General features: G+C 41.8%; 2 protein-coding genes across 9 annotated transcripts in view; one reads left to right on the top strand and one right to left on the bottom strand.

Annotated features, from left to right (window-relative positions):
- The window catches only part of LOC124004991 (protein cordon-bleu-like), a 76,266-nt gene extending 62,049 nt beyond the window's left edge, over positions 1 to 14,217 (bottom strand). For 5 of the 8 annotated variants that reach the window (XM_046313796.1, XM_046313804.1, XM_046313801.1 and 2 more), the window contains exons 1-2: positions 14,066 to 14,204; positions 13,539 to 13,692 (exon numbers count right to left, since the gene is read on the bottom strand). In XM_046313796.1, the coding sequence (XP_046169752.1) occupies positions 13,539 to 13,591 (53 nt within the window). In that variant the 5' untranslated portion in view covers positions 13,592 to 13,692; positions 14,066 to 14,204. Of the gene's footprint in view, positions 1 to 13,538; positions 13,693 to 14,065 lie in introns of all 8 variants that reach the window. The other 3 variants (XM_046313798.1, XM_046313797.1, XM_046313799.1) reach the window with 3 other exon arrangements.
- A 4,107-nt stretch (positions 14,218 to 18,324) lies between these two features.
- On the top strand, positions 18,325 to 21,829 carry LOC124006183 (C-C chemokine receptor type 5-like). The gene is made up of 2 exons (XM_046316023.1): positions 18,325 to 18,447; positions 20,373 to 21,829. The coding sequence occupies exon 2, from the start codon at positions 20,381 to 20,383 to the stop codon at positions 21,440 to 21,442; it is 1,062 nt and encodes a 353-aa protein (XP_046171979.1). The 5' UTR covers positions 18,325 to 18,447; positions 20,373 to 20,380; the 3' UTR covers positions 21,443 to 21,829.
- The last annotated feature ends 1,633 nt before the right edge of the window (positions 21,830 to 23,462 follow it).

Genomic DNA, 23,462 nt, shown 5'->3' with positions numbered 1-23,462 from the left:
GGACTGCTTAGTGAGTAAAATGTTAGTGGACCACAAGCTTTAAGACTTGAACCTGACCAAAAATACAACCCACTGCACTGGGTGTGTCTCTGAAGCTGGTCTGAGGCCCGTCTGGTCTGGGGAGACAAGAAGGAGTGTAGCTGGTGCTTAGGGACAACACTCTCTACTGCTAATGGGGAGTGTATTTTAGGTAACATTACCAGGGAACAGACCGAGAAACATGGACAACATAGTGATAAGACAATAAATGGTTGACAGTCAAAGGGTGGAATCAAAGTGAAGATGCACAGTGGCTTATGATGATCTTTGGTCCATATAATCGACTGTAAACTCAAAACAGGCACTGCGAGTAGTCACTCTGCCACAACAAAAAGCCACTAAAGCATTTGAGCAAAAGGACATGTTAAAATACAGACTGTAATATACTTCATACGGTAAAATATGAACATCTATTTCAAATGTTTACAAGCAATAATTGATAGTTAATTGGGTATTACAGCTGCATGCAACTGAGGAATTCTGCATTTTCCAGGCTATATTGCACCAAACTATTTTGTGAGGCAGGCAAATGAAACTGGGAGCCCTAAACTAAACCCCACGTCAATCTGGAGACAATTTGGGCTGAGAGGCATTACTACACGCTTATAGATGGTCCCTTAGCTCAGACAACAACACCAGGCCCAGGCATTTACAGTAGTAAACACACACACACACACACACACACTGCTAATTAAGACTGTTGGCCTAGGTATATACACTTTAGCCTTTTAGACCTGGGACTGGAACTGCTCATAGCCCCTAAAACACACACAATACTCCAATTCACACAAAAGAGAAACAAATCAACTTAAGCCAACTCCAGAGCAGTTATACTGTAACTGTATGTCACAATATACAGTGAGTATCCACATGGTTGAAACTCACTGAAATAGTAAGCGGGACTATTTTGCAATTGTGTCATCTTCAACATGACAATATGCAAAATAAATATACATAAAGTTAAACACATACTGTTGTGATCAGGGTTGAACTCCCGATAACGTCCTATAGCACAGTAAGGCAGAGCAGGGCTAGGAAGAGCAAGGCTCTCTGGGCTAGCTAAGCTAAAAAGGCTGGCGTCTCAGGATGTCTGAAAGTTGTCCCAAATGGCACTCTAATCCCTATGTAGTGTACTACTTTTGACCAGGGTCCATACACAGCTTCAGACATGAATTACAGACTGCCAGTTATCTGCCTGTCTGTGTTATGCAGGTGAATGAGGACCCAAAAGCGACTTGGCGAAAACAGAGTCTTTATTCCAGTAAAGGATATAAGCAATACTCCTGGACAATCAGAGCAGAAAACAAAACATAACAAACTTAATTCCACTCGTATTGACGAGGACAGACTGGAGACTCGACCATTAACTGTAGGTTGCCTCGGGAAGGCACCGACCGTAGCAGACTCAGACACCTGCTCACACGCTGCATCAGAGGGAAACAAGACACGACAGGGCGAGACAGAGACACAGCACGGCGAACATCATACAAGGATCCGACAGGACAGAAATGGAAAACAAGGGGAGAAATAGGGACTCTAATCAGAGGGCAAGATACGGAACAGGTGTGAAAAGACTAGATGATTGAGTAGGGGAATAGGAACAGCTGGGAGCAGGAACAGAACGATAGAGAGAAGAGAGAGAGGGAGGGAGAGAGAAAAAGGGAACGAACCTAATAAGACCAGCAGGGGGAAACGAACAGAAGGGAAAGCAAAATGACAACACAATATAAGACAAAACATGACAGTACCCCCCCACTCACCGAGCGCCTCCTGGCGCTCTCGAGGAGGAACACTGGCGGCAACGGAGGAAATCATAGGTCACAAACGGTCCAGCACGTCCCGAGAAAGAACCCAACTCCTCTCCTCAGGACCGTAACGAAAAACGATAAGGGAAACTAGGGTACTACTCTAAAAAAAAATGAGACACGGGTAGAGAACTGAAAGCTTTAGAGCAAACAGGACCAAACAGGCCAGGAGAGTAACAACTAGGGACAGACTGAGACACAGCAAGGGCAGGAACAAGAACAGGAGAGATGCGATGGCAGGGAACAGACTGAGACCCAGCAAGACCAGGAGCAGAAGCAGAAAAAAAATTACCAGACTTATTCTGCGCGCAGTCCGAACACGCAGCCACGAAACGGCGCGTGTCACGCTCCTGAGTAGGCCACCAAAACCGCTGGCGAATAGAAGCAAGCGTACCCCGAACGCCGGGGTGGCCAGCTAACTTGGCAGAGTGCGCCCACTGAAGAACAGCCAGACGAGTAGAGACAGGAACGAAAAGAAGGTTACTAGGACAAGCGCGCGGCGACGGAGTGTGAGTGAGTGCTTGCTTAACCTGTCTCTCAATTCCCCAGACAGTCAACCCGACAACACGCCCAACAGGAAGGATCCCCTCGGGAACAGTAGAAGCCACAGAAGAACTAAAGAGACGGGATAAAGCATGAGGCTTGGTGTTCTTAGTACCCGGGCAATAAGAAATAACGAACTCGAAACGAGCGAAAAACAACGCCCAACGAGAATGACGCGCATTCAGTCATTTGGCAGAACGGATGTACTCAAGGTTCCTTTGGTCAGTCCAAACGACAAAAGGAACGGTCGCCCCCTCCAACCACTGTCGCCATTTGCCTAGGGCTAAACGGATGGCGAGCAGTTCACGGTTAGCCACATCATAGTTACGTTCCGACGGTGACAGGCGATGAGAAAAATACGCGCAAGGGTGGACCCCATCGTCAGTATCGGAGCGCTGGGACAGAATGGCTCCCACGCCCACCCCCGACGCGTCAACCTCGACAATAAACTGTTTAGTGACGTCAGGTGCAACAAGGATAGGAGCGGATGCAAAACGCTTCTTGAGGAGATCAGAACAACAATCATACGACCGGTGAGGAGGAAGGGAGTTGGTTCTGGACCGACTGAAGACCGTGCGCAGACCATGATATTCCTCCGGCACTCCTGTCAAATCACCAGGTTCCTCCTGTGAAGAGGGAGCAGAACAAACAGGAGGAATAGCAGACATTAAACACTTCACATGACAAGAAACGTTCCAGGAAAGGATAGAATTACTAGACCAATCAAAAGAAGGATTATGACACACTAGCCAGGGATGACCCAAAACAACAGGTGTAAAAGGTGAACGAAAAATCAAAAAAGAAATGGTCTCACTATGGTTACCAGATACAGTGAGGGTTAAAGGTAGTGTTTCACATAATATACTGGGGAGAGGACTACCATCCAAGGCGAACATGACCGTGGGCTCCCCTAACTGTCTGAGAGGAATGTCATGTTCCCGAGCCCAGGCTTCGTCCATAAAACAGCCCTCCGCCCCAGAGTCTATTAATGCACTGCAGGAAGCTCCGATCCGGTCCAGCGTAGATGGACCGGTAAGGTAGTACAGGTACTTGACGGAGAGGACCGTCTAGTAGCGCTTATCAGTCGCCCTCCGCCTACTGATGAGCTCTGGCCTTTAACTGGACATGAAATGACAAAATGACCAGCGGAACCGCAATAGAGACAGAGGCGGTTGGTGATTCTCCGTTCCCTCTCCTTAGTCGAAATGCGAATACCCCCCAGCTGCATGGGCTCAACGCCAGAGTCAGTGGGGAAAGATGGTAGTGTCGGAGAGAGGGGAGACACAGTTAACGCGAGCTCTCTTCTATGAGCTCGGTGACGAAGATCTACCCGTCGTTCAATGCGAATAGCGAGTTCAATCAAAGAATCCACGCTGGATGGAACCTCCCGAGAGAGAATCTCATCCTTAACCTTAGCGTGGAGTCCCTCCAGAAAACGAGCGAGCAACGCCGGCTCGTTCCAGTTACTGGAGGCAGCAAGAGTGCGAAACTCTATAGAGTAATCCGTTATGGATCGATTACCTTGACATAGGGAAGACAGGGACCAGGAAGCTTCTTTCCCAAAAACTGAACGATCAAAAACCCTTATCATCTCCTCTTTAAAGTTCAGATAATTGTTAGTACACTCAGCGCTTGCCTCCCAGATAGCTGTGCCCCACTGCCGAGCCCGACCAGTAAGGAGTGATATGACGTAGGCAATCCGAGCTCTCTCTCTTGAGTATGTGTTGGGTTGGAGAGAGAACACTATATCACACTGGGTGAGAAAGGAGCGGCACTCAGTGGGCTGCCCAGAATAACATGGTGGGTTATTAACCCTAGGTTCCGGAGGCTCGGAAGACCCGGAAGTAGCTGGTGGCACGAGACGAAGACTCTGATACTGTCCTGAGAGGTCGGAGACCTGAGCGGCCAGGGTCTCAACGGCATGCCGAGCAGCAGACAATTCCTGCTCGTGTCTGCCGAGCATCGCTCCCTGGAACTCGAGAGTAGAGTAGAGAGAATCCATAGTCGCTGGGTCCATTCTTGGTCGGATCCTTCTGTTATGCAGGTGAATGAGGACCCAAAAGCGACTTGGCGAAAACAGAGTCTTTATTCCAGTAAAGGATATAAGCAATACTCCTGGACAATCAGAGCAGAAAACAAAACATAACAAACTTAATTCCACTCGTAGTGACGAGGACAGACTGGAGACTCGACCATTAACTGTAGGTTGCCTCGGGAAGGCACCGACCGTAGCAGACTCAGACACCTGCTCACACGCAGCATCAGAGGGAAACAAGACACGACAGGGCGAGACAAAGACACAGCACGGCGAACATCATACAATGATCCGACAGGACAGAAACGGAAAACAAGGGGAGAAATAGGGACTCTAATCAGAGGGCAAGATACGGAACAGGTGTGAAAAGACTAGATGATTGAGTAGGGGAATAGGAACAGCTGGGAGCAGGAACGGAACGATAGAGAGAAGAGAGAGAGGGAGGGAGAGAGAAAAAGGGAACGAACCTAATAAGACCAGCAGGGGGAAACGAACAGAAGGGAAAGCAAAATGACAACACAATATAAGACAAAACATGACAGTCTGGCCTTTACAGGGCTTCATTTGGTAAAGTCCTTCATCACTTTGAAACCACATCGTGCTTTAGTAGCCTCCACTAAAATTGCCTGCTCAGATTTCAAAATCTAGTCACCCAGGTACCAAAAATTAGCATTTCATCTCCTCAGAAGTGGACTGTGTCCCAAATGGCACCCTAGTCCCTTGACAGGGACCATAGGTCAAAATAGGGCTGGGCGATAAAATCAATAGCAATAATTATTGGAGGTAATTACTTCCCTCAATAATGATATAAAACATTTAGATTCATTTTCGATAATGTCGATATAGAATAATTAGGTACAGCAGTCCATTTCACCTCTGTGACGCAGCAGGAATGTGCAAAGAAGTGACAATATGCACGTGGAGCGGTATATGCCCACAAAAAAACACTTAGCATCTCGAGTGATGGAGTAGCCACAAATAACCAGGAAAGATGTGTGATGTAGGTGAAAACAGTGTCCGTGAGCCATAGAGAAGGAGCAGCTTACAACAAAGAAACTATCGATAAAAAGGGTTCAACTGTTTCAGTCATTTCAGTGGTTTGGCATTTTGAAGCCCGACAGAAGAGCAGAACAATGTTGGGTGCAAATTGCGCCGTAGACAGGTGACTACGAAGTCCGGTAATACGAAAAACCTTTTTCAACATCTGAAGCAAAGTCACTCTTTGGAACATGCAGGAAGTTTGAGTTTGCGCAACGGTATTGATTTTTAAAAATCCAACAATTGTTTACAGACAGATTATTTCACGGAATCATAATTGAAGTGGGTCAGAAGTTCACATGCACTAAGTTGACTTATGTCATGGCTTTAGAAGCTTCTGATAGGTTAATTGACATCATTTGAGTCAATTGGAGGTGTACCTGTGGATATATTTCAAGGCCTACCTTCAAATTCAGTGCCTCTTTGCTTGACATCAAGGGAAAATCAAAAGAAATCAGCCAAGACCTCAGAAAAAGAATTGTAGAACTCCACAACTCTGGTTCATCCTTGGGAGCAATTTACAAACACCTGAAGGTACCACGTTCATCTGTACAAACAATAGTATGCAAGTATAAACACCATGGGACCACGCAGCCGTCATACCACTCAGGAAGGAGATGCGTTCTGTCTCCTAGAGATGAACGTACTTTGGTGGGAAAAGTTCAAATCATTCCCAGAATAGCAGCAAAGGACCTTGTGAAGATGCTGGAGGAAACAGGTACAAATGTATCTATATCCACAGTAAAACAAGTCCTATATTGACATAACCTGAAAGGCCACTCAGCAAGGAAGAAGCCACTGCTCCAAAACCGCCATAAAAAAAGCCAGACAAAGATCATACTTTTTGGAGAAATGTCCTCTGGTCTGATGAAACAAAAATGACCATAATGGCCATAAAGACCATTGTTATGTTTGGAGGGAAAAGGGGGAGGCTACCAAGCAAAGAACACGGGGAAGCACAGGGAAGCACGGGGAAGCATGGGGAAGCACGGGGAAGCACGGGGAAAGGCAGCATCATGTTGTGGGGGTGCTTTGCTGCACTTCACAAAATAGATGGCATCATGAGGAAAGACAATTAAGTGGATATATTGAAGCAACATCTCAAGACATCAGTCAGGAAGTTAAAGCTTGGTCGCAAATGGGTCTTCCAAATGGACAATAACCCCAAGCATACATCCAAAGTTGTGGCAAAATGGTTTAAGGACAACAAAGTCAAGGTACTGGATTGGCCATCACGAAGCCCTGACCTCAAACCTATAGAACATCTGTGAGCAGAACTGAAAGTGTGTGCGAGCAAGGAGACTTACAAACCTGACTCTGTCAGGAGGAATGGTCCAAAATTCACCCAACGTATTGTGGGAAGCTTGTGGAAGGCTACCCAAAACGTTTGACCCAATTTAAACAATTTAACCTGTTACTCCTACCCCCTATTTTTTCGAACATTCTGTTAAAAATCGCGCAACATTTCAGCGCCCTGCTGCTCATGCCAGGAATATAGTATATGCATATGATTAGTATGTGTGGATAGAAAACACTCAGACGTTTATACAACTGGTTAAATCACTGCTGTGACTATAACAGAACGTGCGTTTCATCGAAAAGTGCAGGAAAATCTGATCACTGAAAATGGAAATAAATATCCATGTGCCACTTCCAGGTAGGAGCAAGAGGTTAAAGGCAATGCTACCAAATACTAATTGAGTGTATGTAAACTTCTGACCTACTGGGAATGTGATGAAAGAAATAAAAGCTGAAATAAATCATTCTCTCTACTATTATTCTGACATTTCACATTCTTAAAATAAAGTGGTGATCCTAACTGACCTAAAACAGGGAATCTTTACTAGGATTAAATGTCAGGAATTGTGGAAAAACTGAGTTTAAATGTATTTGGCTCAGGTGTATGTAAACTTCCAACTTATAATAATAATAATAATATATGCCATTTAGCAGACGCTTTTATCCAAAGCGACTTACAGTCATGTGCATACATTCTACATATGGGTGGTCCCGGGGATCGAACCCACTACACTGGCGTTACAAGCGCCATGCTCTACCAACTGAGCTACAGAAGGACCATAACTTCAACTGTACCTGCTCCCTGGCCACAAACATGGAACAATTTTCCTTCAAGTATAATTGTATGTGTAGCTCACATAATAAAAAAAGTAATCTTTATTTAACTAGGCAAGTCAGTTAATAACAACTTCTTACTTACAATGACGGCCTATCAGGGAACAGTGGGTTAACTGCCTTGTTCAGGGGTAGAACAACAGATTCTTACCTTGTCAGCTCAGGGATTCGATCTAGCAACCTTTCGGTTACTGGCCCAATGCTCTAACACAGTTTGTTCAGACATTCTTGAGTTTGAAGAAGATATGCACCTTTTAAACATTATTTGATTAATATTGTGATAATTATTGTTATTGAATGAAAAAATATATAGATATCGTGATAATTTCTTTGCCATATCGCCCAGCCATAAGTCAAAAGTAGTGCACTATACTCTATAGGGAATAGGGTGCCATTTGGTACATTCTTCCATCCCTGTGAGTGTTTTACGGGCTCCGTTTCCCTTTAAACCTTCCTTCTTGTTCTTGCCATGTAAAATAAAGCTGTTAATGCCTCTGTGATGACATTACCTGACAAAAGTAGAACACCCTAACAAATGGCAGTTGTCATAGTAATCTAAAGAGAACCATTTTACCAACAGCTAAAGGTGCTACCTTTGACATGTTCCATTGGGAAAAAATTATTAGCAATCCAATAAGTGAGTCGTTCCCCAAAATGAGTGCCTTTTGCGTCCCTTTCATATTTGATTTAAATATGAAAGGGACGCAAAATAAGTAATTGTGCACAAATATTGAATTTGAAAAACCTGTTATATTAAATCAGGGCGGCAGGGTAGCCTACTTACTATAGTAATTAGGGTTGCACGATATAATCAGTGAATATTTCGGAATCAGCCGATATTAGCTAAAAATGCCAACATCGGTATCGGCCAATGTCTAGTTTAATGCCCTGATGTGCAAAACCAATGTCAAGGCTGACATGCATACCTATATAAATGTAGGTACATGACGTAATGACACCACGTAACATTTTGCACTATACGTGCAACACAACATTCCTAAACTAGCCCACGATGTCTGCTGTGTGGATCGAGCAGTCATTTGAAAGAGTAACAGAATTTCAGCGAGACGAGGCGAAATCCATTAAAGCCAAGGTAATGGAATTCATTGCCCTTGACAATCAACCGTTCTCTGTCGTGGGTGATGTTGGCTTTCGCCAACTGATCGAGCACCGGTACACACTACCATGTGCACTATTTTTCAGATGTTGCCCTACTGGAATTACACAGTAGGCGAAATCGGATAACTTGAAGTATGAGCAAACTTCTTGATATTTAGTGTGAAGTCACACGGGTACAGTCGGGCAAATCGTGAAAGAAGACATTTACATTCTTCTGCAAGAATATCGTCAAATCTGTATACTTGGACTTTGAATCAGTTTTTCCAGTATTAGTAGCCATATTATAAGTTCAACATTTGCAAAACACCCAGTTTTCATAACTCTCCATATTCTTATAACTTTTTGTCCAAAAGGAAAAGGCTTGCTGTCGCACAAGGTTAGCGTTTCCCTGCTCATTGGCCATCTAGCTAGCTTCGTTTGACCCCGATTGACTGTAACTTTGTCAAATAAGCACCAATCAAGTGAAGACCGCCAACGTCATTGGGTGCTATGAAGGTGCCGCTCTCTGACCAAATTTTGTGTCCTATCGGATATACTACACCCCTAATGATATAGTGAAGTCTGGTTAAGTTCTAGGATCTCTGAGGAATAAATATGAATGTGATTTGACTGGTTGAAACAACATTTACGGTTAGATTTTCACAGATTCCTTTCTTTGCAAATTTAATGAGTGGAAACACAAAATCGATTGTGCATGCTATATGGACCTTTTTAGGATATGAAAAAGGATTTTATCTAACAAAACAACACTTCATGTTTTCTCTGGGACCCTTTGAATGATAAATCAGAGCAAGATTTCAGAATGTAAGCACACATTTCACCTTCAGGAGGTGAATTTATCAAACCCATCGCGGTGAAAAAAAGTGTTTTGTTGTTAGGAGCATCTCCTCAAACAATAGCATGGCATTTTTCTTCGCAGTAATAGCTACTGTAAATTTGACAGCGTAGTTATATTAACAATAATTTAAGCTTTCAGCTGATATAAGACATATGTACCGAAATTTGTTTTTACTCTAAAATCTGCGCTCGTGACACACGGCACTGCATGATTTACAACTATCCCTAAGTTGGGAAAACGTTCAACTTTATTTTAAAAAACACGTGCTCTTCACAACAGAAAATAAATGTTGTCAAAAAAATATATACATGTTTTGCCAAGTTACACTACTCAAAAGGCACCTAATCGATGAAACAACCCAACTACTGCTTTTCTTGGCCAGTGATCACTTGAAAAAGAGATCAACCAAGGAAATGGCACCATTGGTCTCCAGAGGGACAGGCAGAGCAGAGAGGAATGTTCAGCAACTGCTGTCTTTAAATAACCACTATTCATCATGTGCTTTCTGCAACATGTCATAGGAGGTGATTATATAAAAGCCTTCAGCGGGGTGGAGGAGATGCAGGACCATGGGTGCAACATACAAAGGATTTGGTTTACTTGCAGGTAATAAGGGTTGTGGACTTCAGCCTCCCACAACAACACCAGTAAATAGATTCTACCACATTATGATGTCTGAAGGATAGAACGTGTTTCTGCACAAAAAGATATAGAATAATAACTATACAACAATCCCAGTACTGAAGTGTCCAATTTACATCTGTAAGAAGATTTGCATTACACTGTATGATGTAATTGTGTAGATTAGGATAGATTAAAAGTGCAACACAGCAGTTTTAGAGATTATGTTTTGTGTTGCCTTCACCAAATGGGAAGGAGCTGCAGCATGTGGAGTCAACAACAACAAAGGTAACAAAAGAACTACAGAGACAGTACAAATTCAGTAACAGCCACTGCACAAAAGCCACTGCTTCTGTTATGAACTGGCCCACAGTTGTTTTCCAATCAGTGGTCATACATGTATTTTCTATAGAATTCAACTGGAATTCTCTGCTAGTCAATACATACAGTACTGTATGCCATGGCTTTTGATGTGTCTGTCTGCTGACAACTACCTCAACTAAAGAGAGAAGAGAAAAATAGTTTTATGCTTACAACAATTCATGAAGTGTTTTTTTTAAGAATATAGCCATATACACACGTTCAAAAGTTTGGGGTCACTTAGAGATGTCCATGTTTTTGAAAGAAAAGCACATTTTTGTCCATTAAAATAACAGCAAATTGATCAGAAATACAGTGTGGACATTGTTAATATTGTAAATGACTATTGTAGCTGAAAATGACAGATTTCTTATGGAATATCTACATAGGTGTACAGAGTCCCATTATCAGCAACCATCACTCCTGTGTTCCAATGGCACGTTGTGTTAGCTAATCCAAGTTTATTATTTTAAAAAGGCTAATTGATCATTAGAAAACCCTTTTGCAATTATGTTACCACAGCTGAAAACTGTTGTTCTGATTAAAGCAATAACACTGGCCTTCTTTAGACTAGTTGTGGAACAGGGGAACCCAAGAGCAGACTCAGATGAAGAGACTGGAGTGCAGGTCAGGGGAAGCTCCGGCAGGTTGCTGGAAAACAGGTGCGGAGGCTGAGGGTGGATCGAGAGGGTTTGAGACAGGGTAAGCAGGTCCAGAGGGAATCCAAGGTAGTAGTAGAGTGGGGAATCAAGAACAGAGTAGCAGAATGACAAGACGTGGGACTGGAGACAGGGACCAGAGTCAGCGCGGGCAGAAGGAGCAGAGATTACAATCTGGCAGCGTGGAAGTGGCAGGGTTGAGTATATGTAGAGGTCTTGATTATGGAACAGGTTGCAGCTGGTGGGGATCTGCTCTGACTCCAGCACACCTGTCTCCACACACACACACACACACACACACACACACACACACACACACACACACACACACACACACACACACACACACACACACACACACACACACACACACACACACACACACACACACACACACACACACAGGGAGAGAGTACTGGAGGAGTGGCGGCAGGTCAAGGAGACACAGGATAAGCAGTAGAGGGCGTTACAGGAGCAGATGTTACAGTTGAATATCTGGAGCATCAGCATTTGTGGGTTTGATTGCAGGCACAAAACGGCCAGAAACAAAGAACTTTCTTCTGAAACCGTTCTGAGAAATAAAGGCTATTCCATGCGAGAAATTGACAAGAAACTGAAGATCTTGTACAACGCAGTGTGCTAATCCCTTCACAGAACAGCTCAAACTGTCTCTAACCAGAATAGAAAGTGGAGTGAGAGGCCCCGGTGCACAGATGAGCAAGATCACAAGTACATTAGAGTGTCTAGTGCAAAACACCAGTCTCAACGTCAACAGTGAAGAGGTGACTCCGGGATGCTGGCATTCTCGGCAGAATGGCAACGAAAAAGCCATATCTCAGACTGTCCAATAAAAATAAAAGATTAAGATGGGCAAAAGAACAGACACTAGACAGAGGAAGATTGGTAAGAAGTGTTATGGACAGACAAATCTAAGTTTGAGGTTCTCGGATCACAAAGAAGAACATTCGTGAGACGCAGAAAAAATGAAAAGGAGTGCTTGACACAATCTGTCAAGCATGGTGGAGGCAATGTGATGTTCTGGGGGTGCTTTGGTGATAGTAAAGTGGGAGATTTGTACAGGGTAAAAGGGATCTTGAAGAAGGAAGACTATCACTCCATTTTGCAACGCCATGCCATACCCTGTGGACGGCGCTTAATTGGAGACAATTTCCTCCTACAACAGAACAATGAGTCAAAGCACAGCACCAATCTATGCAATAACTATTTAGGGAAGAAGCAGTCAGCTGGTATTCTGTCTATAATGGAGTCGCCAGCACAGTCACCGGATCTCAACCCTATTGAGCTGTGGGAGCAGCTTGACCGTATGGTACTTAAGTGCCCATCAAGCCAATCCAACTTGTGAGAGGTGCTTCATGAAGAATGGGTGAAATCTCTTCAGATTACCTCAACAAATTGACAACTGGAATGCCAAAGGTCTGCAAGGCTGTAATTGCTGCAAATGGAGGATTCTTTGACGAAAGCAAAGTTTGAAGGATAATTATTATTTCAATTAAAAATCATTATTTATAACCTTGTCAACATCTTGACTATATTTCCTATTCATTTTGCAACTCGTTTAATGGAAAACAAGGACATTTCTAAGTGCCCCCAATCTTTTGAACGTTAGTGTGTGTGTGTATGTATGTATGTATGTATGTATGTATGTATGTATGTATGTATGTATGTATGTATGTATGTATGTATGTATGTATGTATGTATGTATGTATGTATGTATGTATGTATGTATGTATGTATGTATGTATGTATGTATGTATGTATGTATACACACTGAACAAGAATATAAATGCAACATGCAAAGTGTTGGTCCCATGTTTCATTGCTTGTTGCATTTATATTTTTGTTCAGTATATATTTGACAGAGCTACAGTAAGAATGTAAAACGGGGGCGGCAGGTAGCCTAGTGGTTAGAGCCCTGGACTAGTAACGGAAAGGTTGCAACTGCAAGATCAAATCCCTGAGCTGAGAAGGTATAAATATGTTGTTCTTCCCCTGAACAAGGCAGTTAACCCAATTTTCGTAGGCTGTCATTGAAAATAAGAGTGTTCTTAAATGACTTGCCTAGTTCAATAAAGGTGAAAAAAGACTGACCGTCCGATCACAAATGAGCTTCATGCAACTCAAAGGCCTGCTAGGTCGAAAATAGGCTTTCTCCATGTTTCTCTTGTGTCAAGTGACCTTATGACCAAGTTGGTCTCCATCACCATTCCTCAATATTATGATAATTTGATTGTTTAAACAGTTATTCAAACACAATACTCATTCACATACATATTTGGAATGGGAAAGACAAACAACAGTTATTAGAAACCTCAAATTCCTCACTTACCCTATTGGAGGTTTTGTGGCTGTGTTGACTTCTCCAAAGTCCATCTTCTGCATGTGGCACTGACTGTTTTTGCTAATATCCAACTTCAATGGTAAATGCTTGGCTATCCTCAATATTTTCCTTTTGTCCTGTCATTAAGGACACCAAAGCTCTACTGATATGTAAGCCCATTGATATCCAAATAACCGATAAAACAAAAAAAAGTGTTATTTTATCATTCTTAAACAAAATATGGGTGCTATTTTTCTAATGAAACAATAGTTGAGAATTGTTTGATTACTTCTATGCGACAATACAGTAAACAAAATGTCAGTAGGCTAGGCTATTTAAAAATAAGAATTACACATTAGTTTCACATCAATTGCAAAATAGGATTTACAGGTCCATACAAAAGTGACTGCTGAAATTTGACAGACTAAAGTCCTGCAACATAGTAACAGTTGTCTACACAACAAAAAGTCGCAGCCCAGAGACACAAAGTAACCACATAATCTTTCAGGATGTGATAGGTAGAATAGTGTACTTACGTCGACTCAAACATTGTTTCAATTCATTTTCATATTCTCATAGCAGGTAATTGCAAAGCGATTTTGGAATAATCCGTGTATATGCCTGTTGTCCCTGTTCTAGTCCAAACCCGCCTTCGTCAGCACTCTAACGTCAATCATGCTCATTGGGAATTCACTGCCAGCTCCAGAAGGCGAGCGAGCGGTAGGGACTGGGACTCACACAACGCGACAGTTTTCATTTACAGTTTTTATATTTTTTATTGAGAGCCACATTTAACTTAAAACACATTCACGTTTTGATCGCTGTTTATACATCAATTTAATAAAACTGCTACTATAAAGGTGTAAATTGGGAATAATTTAATAGTACTGTGGAAAGAATGAATCCAGTTCCTAGGCAGGCTGTAAAGTGGCACTATCTGGGCATGGTGAGCATATTAATTAAAAGGTTATTTCTATTGAGTTAAGCGAACGCATCGATAATGAAGAACTCATAGTTGCCAATACCATAAAACTCTGTTTCATCATACTGAAAATCCAACTATTTGAATTTAAACTCTGGATCCCAGCATCCCTTGCAATAACTTATACACTTAAACCCCGCCCCTTTCTTTGCGCACCACAAACGGCCCACTTACTGTACATTACACAAATTGCTGATCATTCAAGAATATCTAGAGAACAAAAAAGAAAGGAGGACCAAAGCACTCTTCATATAATTAATTACAATTAATTTATTTGTATGGCATGTTCAATAGAAACAAGTTTTTTTTTTTAATCCGACGCGTTTCGGCTGCATGGCCTGGTCATGGTCAGGGAGTACAAAAAAAATAATACAATGTCCTCTTTTGAACAGCTTTTTCAATTAGCCCTAATTTGAAGAGGGAGTGGTCACAAAATTGATTGGACACACCTAGTAAGCAATATTATGCACATTAAAAAGTGAAATACTGTAGCTATGTTATCAAAAAATTCAACTCCAAGCTAGAACTATCAGAACGCCTAGAAAGGTAGTTCTAACCTTAAATATGACTGGGAGAAGTGTCAAGAATAAGGAGGCAATATATTCCATAGTACACTAGAACACAGCAAACATGAACAACAACAGTCTAAACATAGCTGAGGGCAATTGAGCAAAATGTCCACGAGATGACAGCAAATGGTCCTATCACGACCCTACAGGAAGGGTGAGAAATCCATATCTTCATTTAAACCAGGGTATTTAGTGGCTTGTAGTTTGTAAATCCATATCTTCATTTAAACCAGGGTATTTAGTGGCCTGTAGTTTGTAAATCCATATCTTCATTTAAACCAGGGTATTTAGTGGCTTGTAGTTTGTAAATCCCAAAACTTTCCCTTTGGTTTAACTGTTTAAGACGGTCCCCTTTTCTAATAGAGGCCGGAATATGATCAATACCCATAGCTTGTAGGGAGGCAGGGTTGCCATGGTGTAAGGACTTGTAGTGCCTTACCATGGGGTAGTCTTCATTGCCTACCCGTATGGCGTACTTGTGTTCCGCTAAGCGGTCTTGAAGGCGTCTCTTTGTCCGGCCAATGTAGAACACCTTGCACTGTGGACATTCCAATCTGTAGATGACATGAGTGGTTTTACAGTTAATGAAATGCTTGACGTCATATCCCGTTGTGGAAGCTGTGTCAACAAAATACTTATTCTTTGCAATATTTCTGCAGTGGTTGCAATGGTTACATTTAAAATAATATCTAGAGAACATTGATATTTCACTGTTCAAATAAAAAAACTAAAATGAACAGAAACTGAAAATATATTTCTAACTTTATAATAATGTCATTCTAGTGTTAGATACTTTGCACAAAGATGATGGAATGATTTTATTCTTCAGATCAGATATGGATCGATCTGTTTGAGGATTGCACAAAATCATGTTCACTTAACAACATGTATGGTGTAATTATCATACTGTTATTAATGAATAGTGAAGTTGTCACAAACTCTGCCCACAGGAGGTCACTGTGTGACTTCAAATCAGATAATAGTGTGATTCGATGTGACTGCAACACTCAACAAAAAGCTGCAGTTAGTTTGGAACAAAACACACACTAAACCCTAAACCTCAATTAAATCTTGTAATAAATCATGTGGAAATTGAGCAAGTTGAGATGACTAAACTGCTTGGAGTAACCCTGGATTGTAAACTGTCATGGTCAAAACATATTGATGCAGTAGTAGAAGGGGGAGAAGGGGGAGAAGTCTGTCTATAATAAAGTGATGCTCCCCCTTCTTAACAACACTATCAACAAGGCAGATCCTACAGCTACAAGTTTTGTCTCACCTTGACTACTGTTCAGTCGTGTGGTCAGGTGCCACAAAAAAGGACTTAGGAAAATTGCAATTGACTCAGAACAGGGCAGCACAGCTGGGATGTATACACAGAGAACTAATATCAATAATATGCATGTCAATCTCTCCTGGCTGAAAGTGGAGGAGCGATTGACTTCATCACTACTTTTATTTATGAGAGGTATTGACATGTTGAATGCACCGAGCTGTCTGTCTAAACTACTGGCACACAGCTCGGACACCCATGCATACCCCACAAGACATGCCACAAGCGGTCTCTTCACAGTCCCCAAGTCCAGAACAGACTATGGGAGGCACACAGTACTACATAGAGCCATGACTACATGGAACTCTATTCCACATCAAGTAACTGACGCAAGCAGGAAAATTTGATTTTTAAAACTGATTTAAAAAACAACTTATGGAACAGCGGGGACTGTGAAGCAACACAAACATTGGCACAGACACATGCATACACACACACGATAACATACTCACTATACATACACACTGTACATACACATGGATTTAGTACTGTAGATATGTGGCAGTGGTGGAGTAGGGGCCTGAGGGCACACGGTGTGTTGTGAAACCTGTGAATGTATTATAATGTTTTAAAATGGTATGACCTGCCTTCATTTTGCTGGTGGGGATCCATAATAAATACAAAAATACAAATATAGAGTTGAAGTGTCAATAATTTTGAGTTTGCATCCCAATATTCCACTTTATATACTTCACAGAGGACTGAAATATAATAATTTGACATAGAAACACCGGATTTTCTGTGTTTACATTTTTAAATGTTTATTAATTATGAATTTATTAAACTTTTTAATAACATTTCACCCATGAGGCCACTCGATCATTTGACTGCAGGAAGGGCTACATACAGTCTCTATGTCACGCCTTGGTCATTGTATTTTGTGTTTTTGTTATATGTTTGGGTAGGCCAGGGTGTGACATGGATTTATATGTTGTTTTCGTATTGGGGTTTGTAATATTTGGGATCGCGGCTGATTAGGGGTGTTGAATAGGCTTGGCTGCCTGAGGCGATTCTCAATTGGAGTCAGGTGCTTATCGTTGTCTCTGATTGGGAACCGTATTTAGGCAGCCTGAGTTTCGCTTTGTAGTTTGTGGGTGTTTGTTCCTGTCTCTGTGTTGTAGTCACCAGATAGGCTGTAATTAGTTTCACGGTCCGGTCTGTTGTTTTTGTATTTAGTTCAGTTATTTCATGTACCGCGATACTTTCATTAAAGTCATGAGTAACCTACACGCTGCATTTTCGGTCTGACTCTCTTCATTCAACAGACGAAAGCCGTTACACTCTACTGCTACATAAAAAGGCTACTTTGCTGTATTTCACTCTTCATGGTGTGCCTCATGCTGACTTTTTTTCCCTTATCATGTAAAATGGATGGAATTAAATCATATATTTTTTTGAATATATTCCATAAAAAATACAAAAATTGGGGTGGAGGGTTTGCTCCAGCGCCATATACTGTATCTCTATCTATGGCTCTGGGTCCCTCCACACCATTTGTCCCACAAGTGCATGCTCTACTCTCTGACAAACAGAATGTTTGCTTGTGATCATATCAGGACATGTGTTGACTTTGACTTTCAAAAGACTACACTCTTAGAAAAAAAGAGTTCCAAAAGTGTTTTGGCAGTCCACATAGGATAACGTTTTTTTGGATCCAGGTGGAACTCTTTTTGGTTCCAGGTAGAACTCTTTTGAATTCCATGTATAACCCTATATGGAAAGTTTTCTACTTGGAACATAAAAAGGTTCTACCTGGAATCAAAAAGGGTTCTCCAATGGGGACAGCCGAAGAACCCTTTCGCTTCTAGATAGCACCTTTTTTTCTAAGAGTGTACAACCAAACCTCAGAGTCTAAAATTACCAGCATGAAACAAGCCCAACATCACTGTAATACTTTCACAGTACCTCCTTCTAAGGGAGGTGGAGGAATGCAGCAGCAGTAATATAGGCTATTGCATATCAGGACAATACATTCATCTTCAATAGACTCAGAGAAGAAACACCAAAGAGCTAATTGATCATTAATTATACCTGGTGAGTACTTTTTGTCAACATCTAGAAACCTATCAAATCTATACCTATTTCTAAGAGGTAACACAACAATTATTTATGCTTGTGTTATTGTAAGCATTAAAAATGAACAAAAATTACATAATTACTTGAAGTGATGAATAGAGTTTAAAAAAGATAGCCATTGGATTACCGTACTCAATTTGTGCCCCAATTTAAATACACTTTTGTTAATATATATAATATGAATTATAGACTACTTACAGGACTCTCCAACTCTATTCCTGGAGAGCTACCCTCCTTTAGGTTTTCAATACAACCCTAGTTGTAACTAACCTAATTCAGTTTATCCACCGGCTAATTATTAGAATCAGGTGCCCTGGATTAGGATTGGAGTGAAAACCAACAGTAGCTCTCCTACAGTAGCTCTCCTACAGTAGCTCTCCTACAGTAGCTCTCCTACAGTAGCTCTCCTACAGTAGCTCTCCTACAGTAGCTCTCCTACAGTAGCTCTCCTACAGTAGCTCTCCTACAGTAGCTCTCCAGGAACAGGGTTGACTATGACTTTCTAGATTTATTTGACGGTGTAGTGAACACCTATAAGCACCTGAAGGTGTCAGAGCAGCCCCATAATCTGTATAATCAGCCTGTATAACAAACTAAATATGCTTCTCTGCTCAAATCTGGGTAAAATCTGTAAATTAATGTGAGTCTTATTCAGTACATTTAGTAATCTACCAACCTTGCCAGAAGACATGCCAGCTAAGATAGTTAGACAAGCTACTCTAACCTGATTGATAGGTAGAAATGGCTTCTTGGTAGCTAGTTCTGAGGTTGGGAACCTATCCGGACTAGCTAAACCCAACTTCATAAAATTGCTAGGTGGCTAGTAGTATTACAGAGAAACAAACAAACAAAATTAACAAAAAAATTGCTTGCATTTTTTATAAAACAGGACAAATCTGAGGGATCGGGAAAGAGGGCATGTGCCCCTGTGCTGCCTATGGACATGACGCTTGTGTTTGTTTTGTTTGTTTTGATGAATATTCAGTACAACAATAATATTTCAAAGGAACAATTTAAAGGGGGAATTTGTGATTGTTTTTGCATTTAAATTAATGATATATATAACCAATGATTTGTAAAGGGTATAATTTATCATTCATATAAGCTGTTGTACACCAATAGAAATCTAAAATATAAGATTGTTTCACTCCATTGTTTGTAAACAATGTAATTGTAAACAAACACAGTATAGCTTAAACTATAATATTGATCTCATGGATGGTCCGTGCATCCATAGCTACAGTATGTATATGAATATGGAGCCAACAAGGTTAAGAATCTATTACAGTGCCCTTGCGCAAGGCACTTAACCCCAATTGCTCCAGGGGCCCTGGACAATGTTGAACCCAGGCCGTGACCCCACTCCCTGCGTGTGTCAGGATCTTTTTTTTAACCTTTATTTAACTAGGCAAGTCAGTTAAGAACAACTTCTAATTTTCAATGATGGACTAGGAACAGTGGGTTAACTGCCTTGTTCAGGGGTAGAATAACAGATTTTTTTCCTTGTCAGCTCGGGGATTTGATCTTGCAACCTTCCTGTTACTAGTCCAACGCTCTAACCACTAGGCTACCTGCCACCCCAACTTCATATGCAAGAAACACATTTCCATTACAAAGATGAACAAGTAAATTCCCACAAGTGTGTAACAGGACTAATATAAGCACCTCCCCAAAATGATTATTATAATTAGTAGGTTCCATTTGTCCAGCCCCATCCCTCAGCTGTTTAACCAAACAGTGGCAGGGTGGCTCCTTTTTTATTTTTTGCAGATTGTTTGCAGATTTATTTGCAACTGCAGATTGCCACTATGACAATTCAGGTTGATTTTGAATGAAAGCACACCACCTTGACTAATAACAATACTATTTCTGTCATTCTACAGACAAGGATATGGAGCCAACAACAGATTATAACTATTCTGCCTACTACGATGATGGAGAAGGGTTAAATACATCAGAGGGCCAGCCATGCAACACTGCCAATGTGAAGGAGTTTGGACGGGTGTTTCTGCCTACATTCTACAGCCTGGTCTTCATCGTGGGCTTCATCGGTAACGGCCTGGTGGTCTATGTCCTGGTGAAGTTTAGGAGGACCAGAAGCATGACAGACCTCTGTCTCTTCAACCTGGCACTGTCTGACCTTTTCTTCGTCATCTCCCTGCCTTTCTGGTCCCACTATGCCACCTCAGCCGAGTGGCTCCTGGGGGACTTTATGTGCCGACTGGTAACCGGACTGTACATACTGGGGTTTTATGGCAGCATCTTCTCCATGGTGATCTTGACAGTGGATCGCTATGTGGTCATAGTCCACTCTCACAAAATGGCCAGGCTCAGATCTGTCAGAGTAGGGGTCACTCTGTCTCTGTTCATGTGGGCTCTCAGTCTCTGTGCCTCTCTGCCTACAATCATCTTCACAAAAGTAAATAATGAGTCTGGGCTTACAATATGTGAACCAGAGTATCCAGACGGTAGCATGTGGCGCCAGGTTTCTTATTTAGAGATGAATGTCTTGGGTCTACTTCTCCCTCTCTCCGTCATGGTGATCTGCTATTGCAGAATCGTTCCGATGTTAGTCAATATCAAAACCACCAAAAAGCACAAAGCCATCAAACTGATAATCATCATAGTAGTGGTCTTTTTTTGCTTTTGGACCCCATACAATGTGGTCATTCTCCTGCGTTATCTGGAGGAACAAAGCTATTTTGGGGACTGTACAACTTACAAGAACATAGACCTGGCAATGCAGTGGACAGAGGTGATAGCGTTCACACACTGTTGTTTGAATCCGATCATCTATGCCTTTGTAGGGCAGAAATTCATGAGTCTTGTCCTGAAGTTACTAAGAAAATGGATGCCAATGTGCTTCGCCAGGCCTAATATTAGTGAGTTGTCTGAGCGAAAAAGCTCAGTCTATTCCAGGTCTTCTGAAATAACATCTACAAGATTGATGTAGATTGACTTGTATACAAGCACAATTCAAATATACAAACTTTGAGAAGGGAAAAGACAGTAAAAGATGTAAGGAAAAACTACAAACAAATGTAAGGAGGATTTCTTTGAAAGTGTGGCCACCCTAGCTGTGAATCTATGCTTACAGTAGATACAGTAGTTATCAGTTGCTCTTTTGTATCTTTACATGCTCCAATTCCTTTGTTGATAGATACCTTTAAAGAGTGTTAGTTGAGTCCTCATGTGGTATTGTGTGAAGTGTGAAAAAGTTTTTTTAAATGACAGTATGTACAGTGTATTCAGAAAGTAATTCAGACCCCTTTCCCTTCCTTATTTACATAAGTAGTCAGACCTTTTGCTCGGAATTGAGCTCAGGTGCATCCTGTTTCCGTTGATCACCCTTGAGATGTTTCTACATCTTGGTTGGAGTCCCCTTGTGGTAAATTCAATTGATACGACATGATTTGGAAAGGCACACACCTGTCTATATAAGGTCCCACAGTTGACAGTGCATGTCAGAGCAAAAACCAAGCCATGAGGTCGGACAGGATTGTGCCAAGGTACAGATCTGGGGAAGGGTACCAAAACAGTTCTGCAACATTGAAGGTTCCCCAAGAAAACAGTGGCTCCATCATTCTTAAATAGAAGAACTTTGGAACCACCAAGACTCTTCCTAGAGCTGGCCGCCTGGCCAAACTGAGCAATCGAGGGAGAAGGGCCTTGGTCAGAGAGGTGACCAAGAATCCGATTGTCACTCTGACAGAGCTCCAGAGTTCCTATGTGGAGATGGAAGAACCTTCCAGAAGGACAACCATCTCTACAGCACTCTGCCAATCAGGCCTTTATGGTAGAGTGGCCAGACAGAAGCCACTCCTCAGTAAAAGGCACATGACAGACTCTCAGACCATGAGAAACAACATTCTCTGGTCTGATGAATCCAAGATTGAATTCTTTGACCTGAATGCCAAGCATCACGTCTGGAGGAAACCTGGCACCATTCCTACAGCGAAACATGGTAGTGGCGGCATCATGCTGTGGGGATGTTTTTCAGTGGCAAAGACTGGGAGACTGGTCAGGATCAAGGAAAAGATGAACGGAGTACAGAGAGATCCTTGATGAGAACCTGCTCCAGAGTGCTCAGGACCTCAGACTGGGGCAAAGGTTCACCTTCCAACAGGACAACAACCCCAAGTACACAGTCAAGAAAATGCAGGCGTGGCTTCAGGACAAGTCTCTGAATGTCCTTCAGTGGCCCAGCCAGAACCCGGACTTGAACCCGATTGAACATCTCTGGATAGACCTGAAAATAGCTATGCAGCAACGCTCCACATCCAACCTGACAGTTTTAGAGGTCCTTCTGTAGCTCAATTGGTAGAGCATGGCGCTTGTAACGCCAGGGTAGTGGGTTCGATCCCCGGGACCACCCATACGTAGAATGTATGCACACATGACTGTAAGTCGCTTTGGATAAAAGCGTCTGCTAAATGGTATATATTATTATTATTATTAAGAATGAGAAAAACTCCCCAAATACAGGTGTGCCAAGCTTATAGCGTCATACCCAAGAAGACTGTAGGCTGTAGTCGCTGCCAAAGGTTCTTCAACAAAGCACTGAGTAAAGGGTCTGAATACTTATGTAAATGTGATATTTCATTTCTTTTAGTATTTTGTTGCAATAAAAATCAGTTTTTGCTTTGTCATTATTGGGTATTGTGTGTCGATTGAGGAGGGGGAAAAACTATTGAATCAATTTTAGAATAAGACTGTAATGTAACAAAATTTGGAAAAAGTCAAGGGGTCTGAATACTTTCCAAATGCACTGTACATATAGTTAGTTATATTTGTATATTACAGGGTTTTTTCATCTAAGAATGTGACAAAAACCTGACTGGGGTATCTGCTTTTTAACAAGCTAACCACAAAGTGTCACTACACAGCTGTCTGTTTAAAAAATATACACAAATAAAAAAGCTGAGACTGCTGGTTTGTAAATAGACAACACAATAGTATGTGGCATGAAACCA

Source organism: Oncorhynchus gorbuscha, linkage group LG19 (genome assembly GCF_021184085.1).
Source record: "Oncorhynchus gorbuscha isolate QuinsamMale2020 ecotype Even-year linkage group LG19, OgorEven_v1.0, whole genome shotgun sequence".
Lineage (NCBI taxonomy): Eukaryota > Metazoa > Chordata > Actinopteri > Salmoniformes > Salmonidae > Oncorhynchus > Oncorhynchus gorbuscha.
This window is presented reverse-complemented; position numbering and strand designations above follow the sequence as displayed.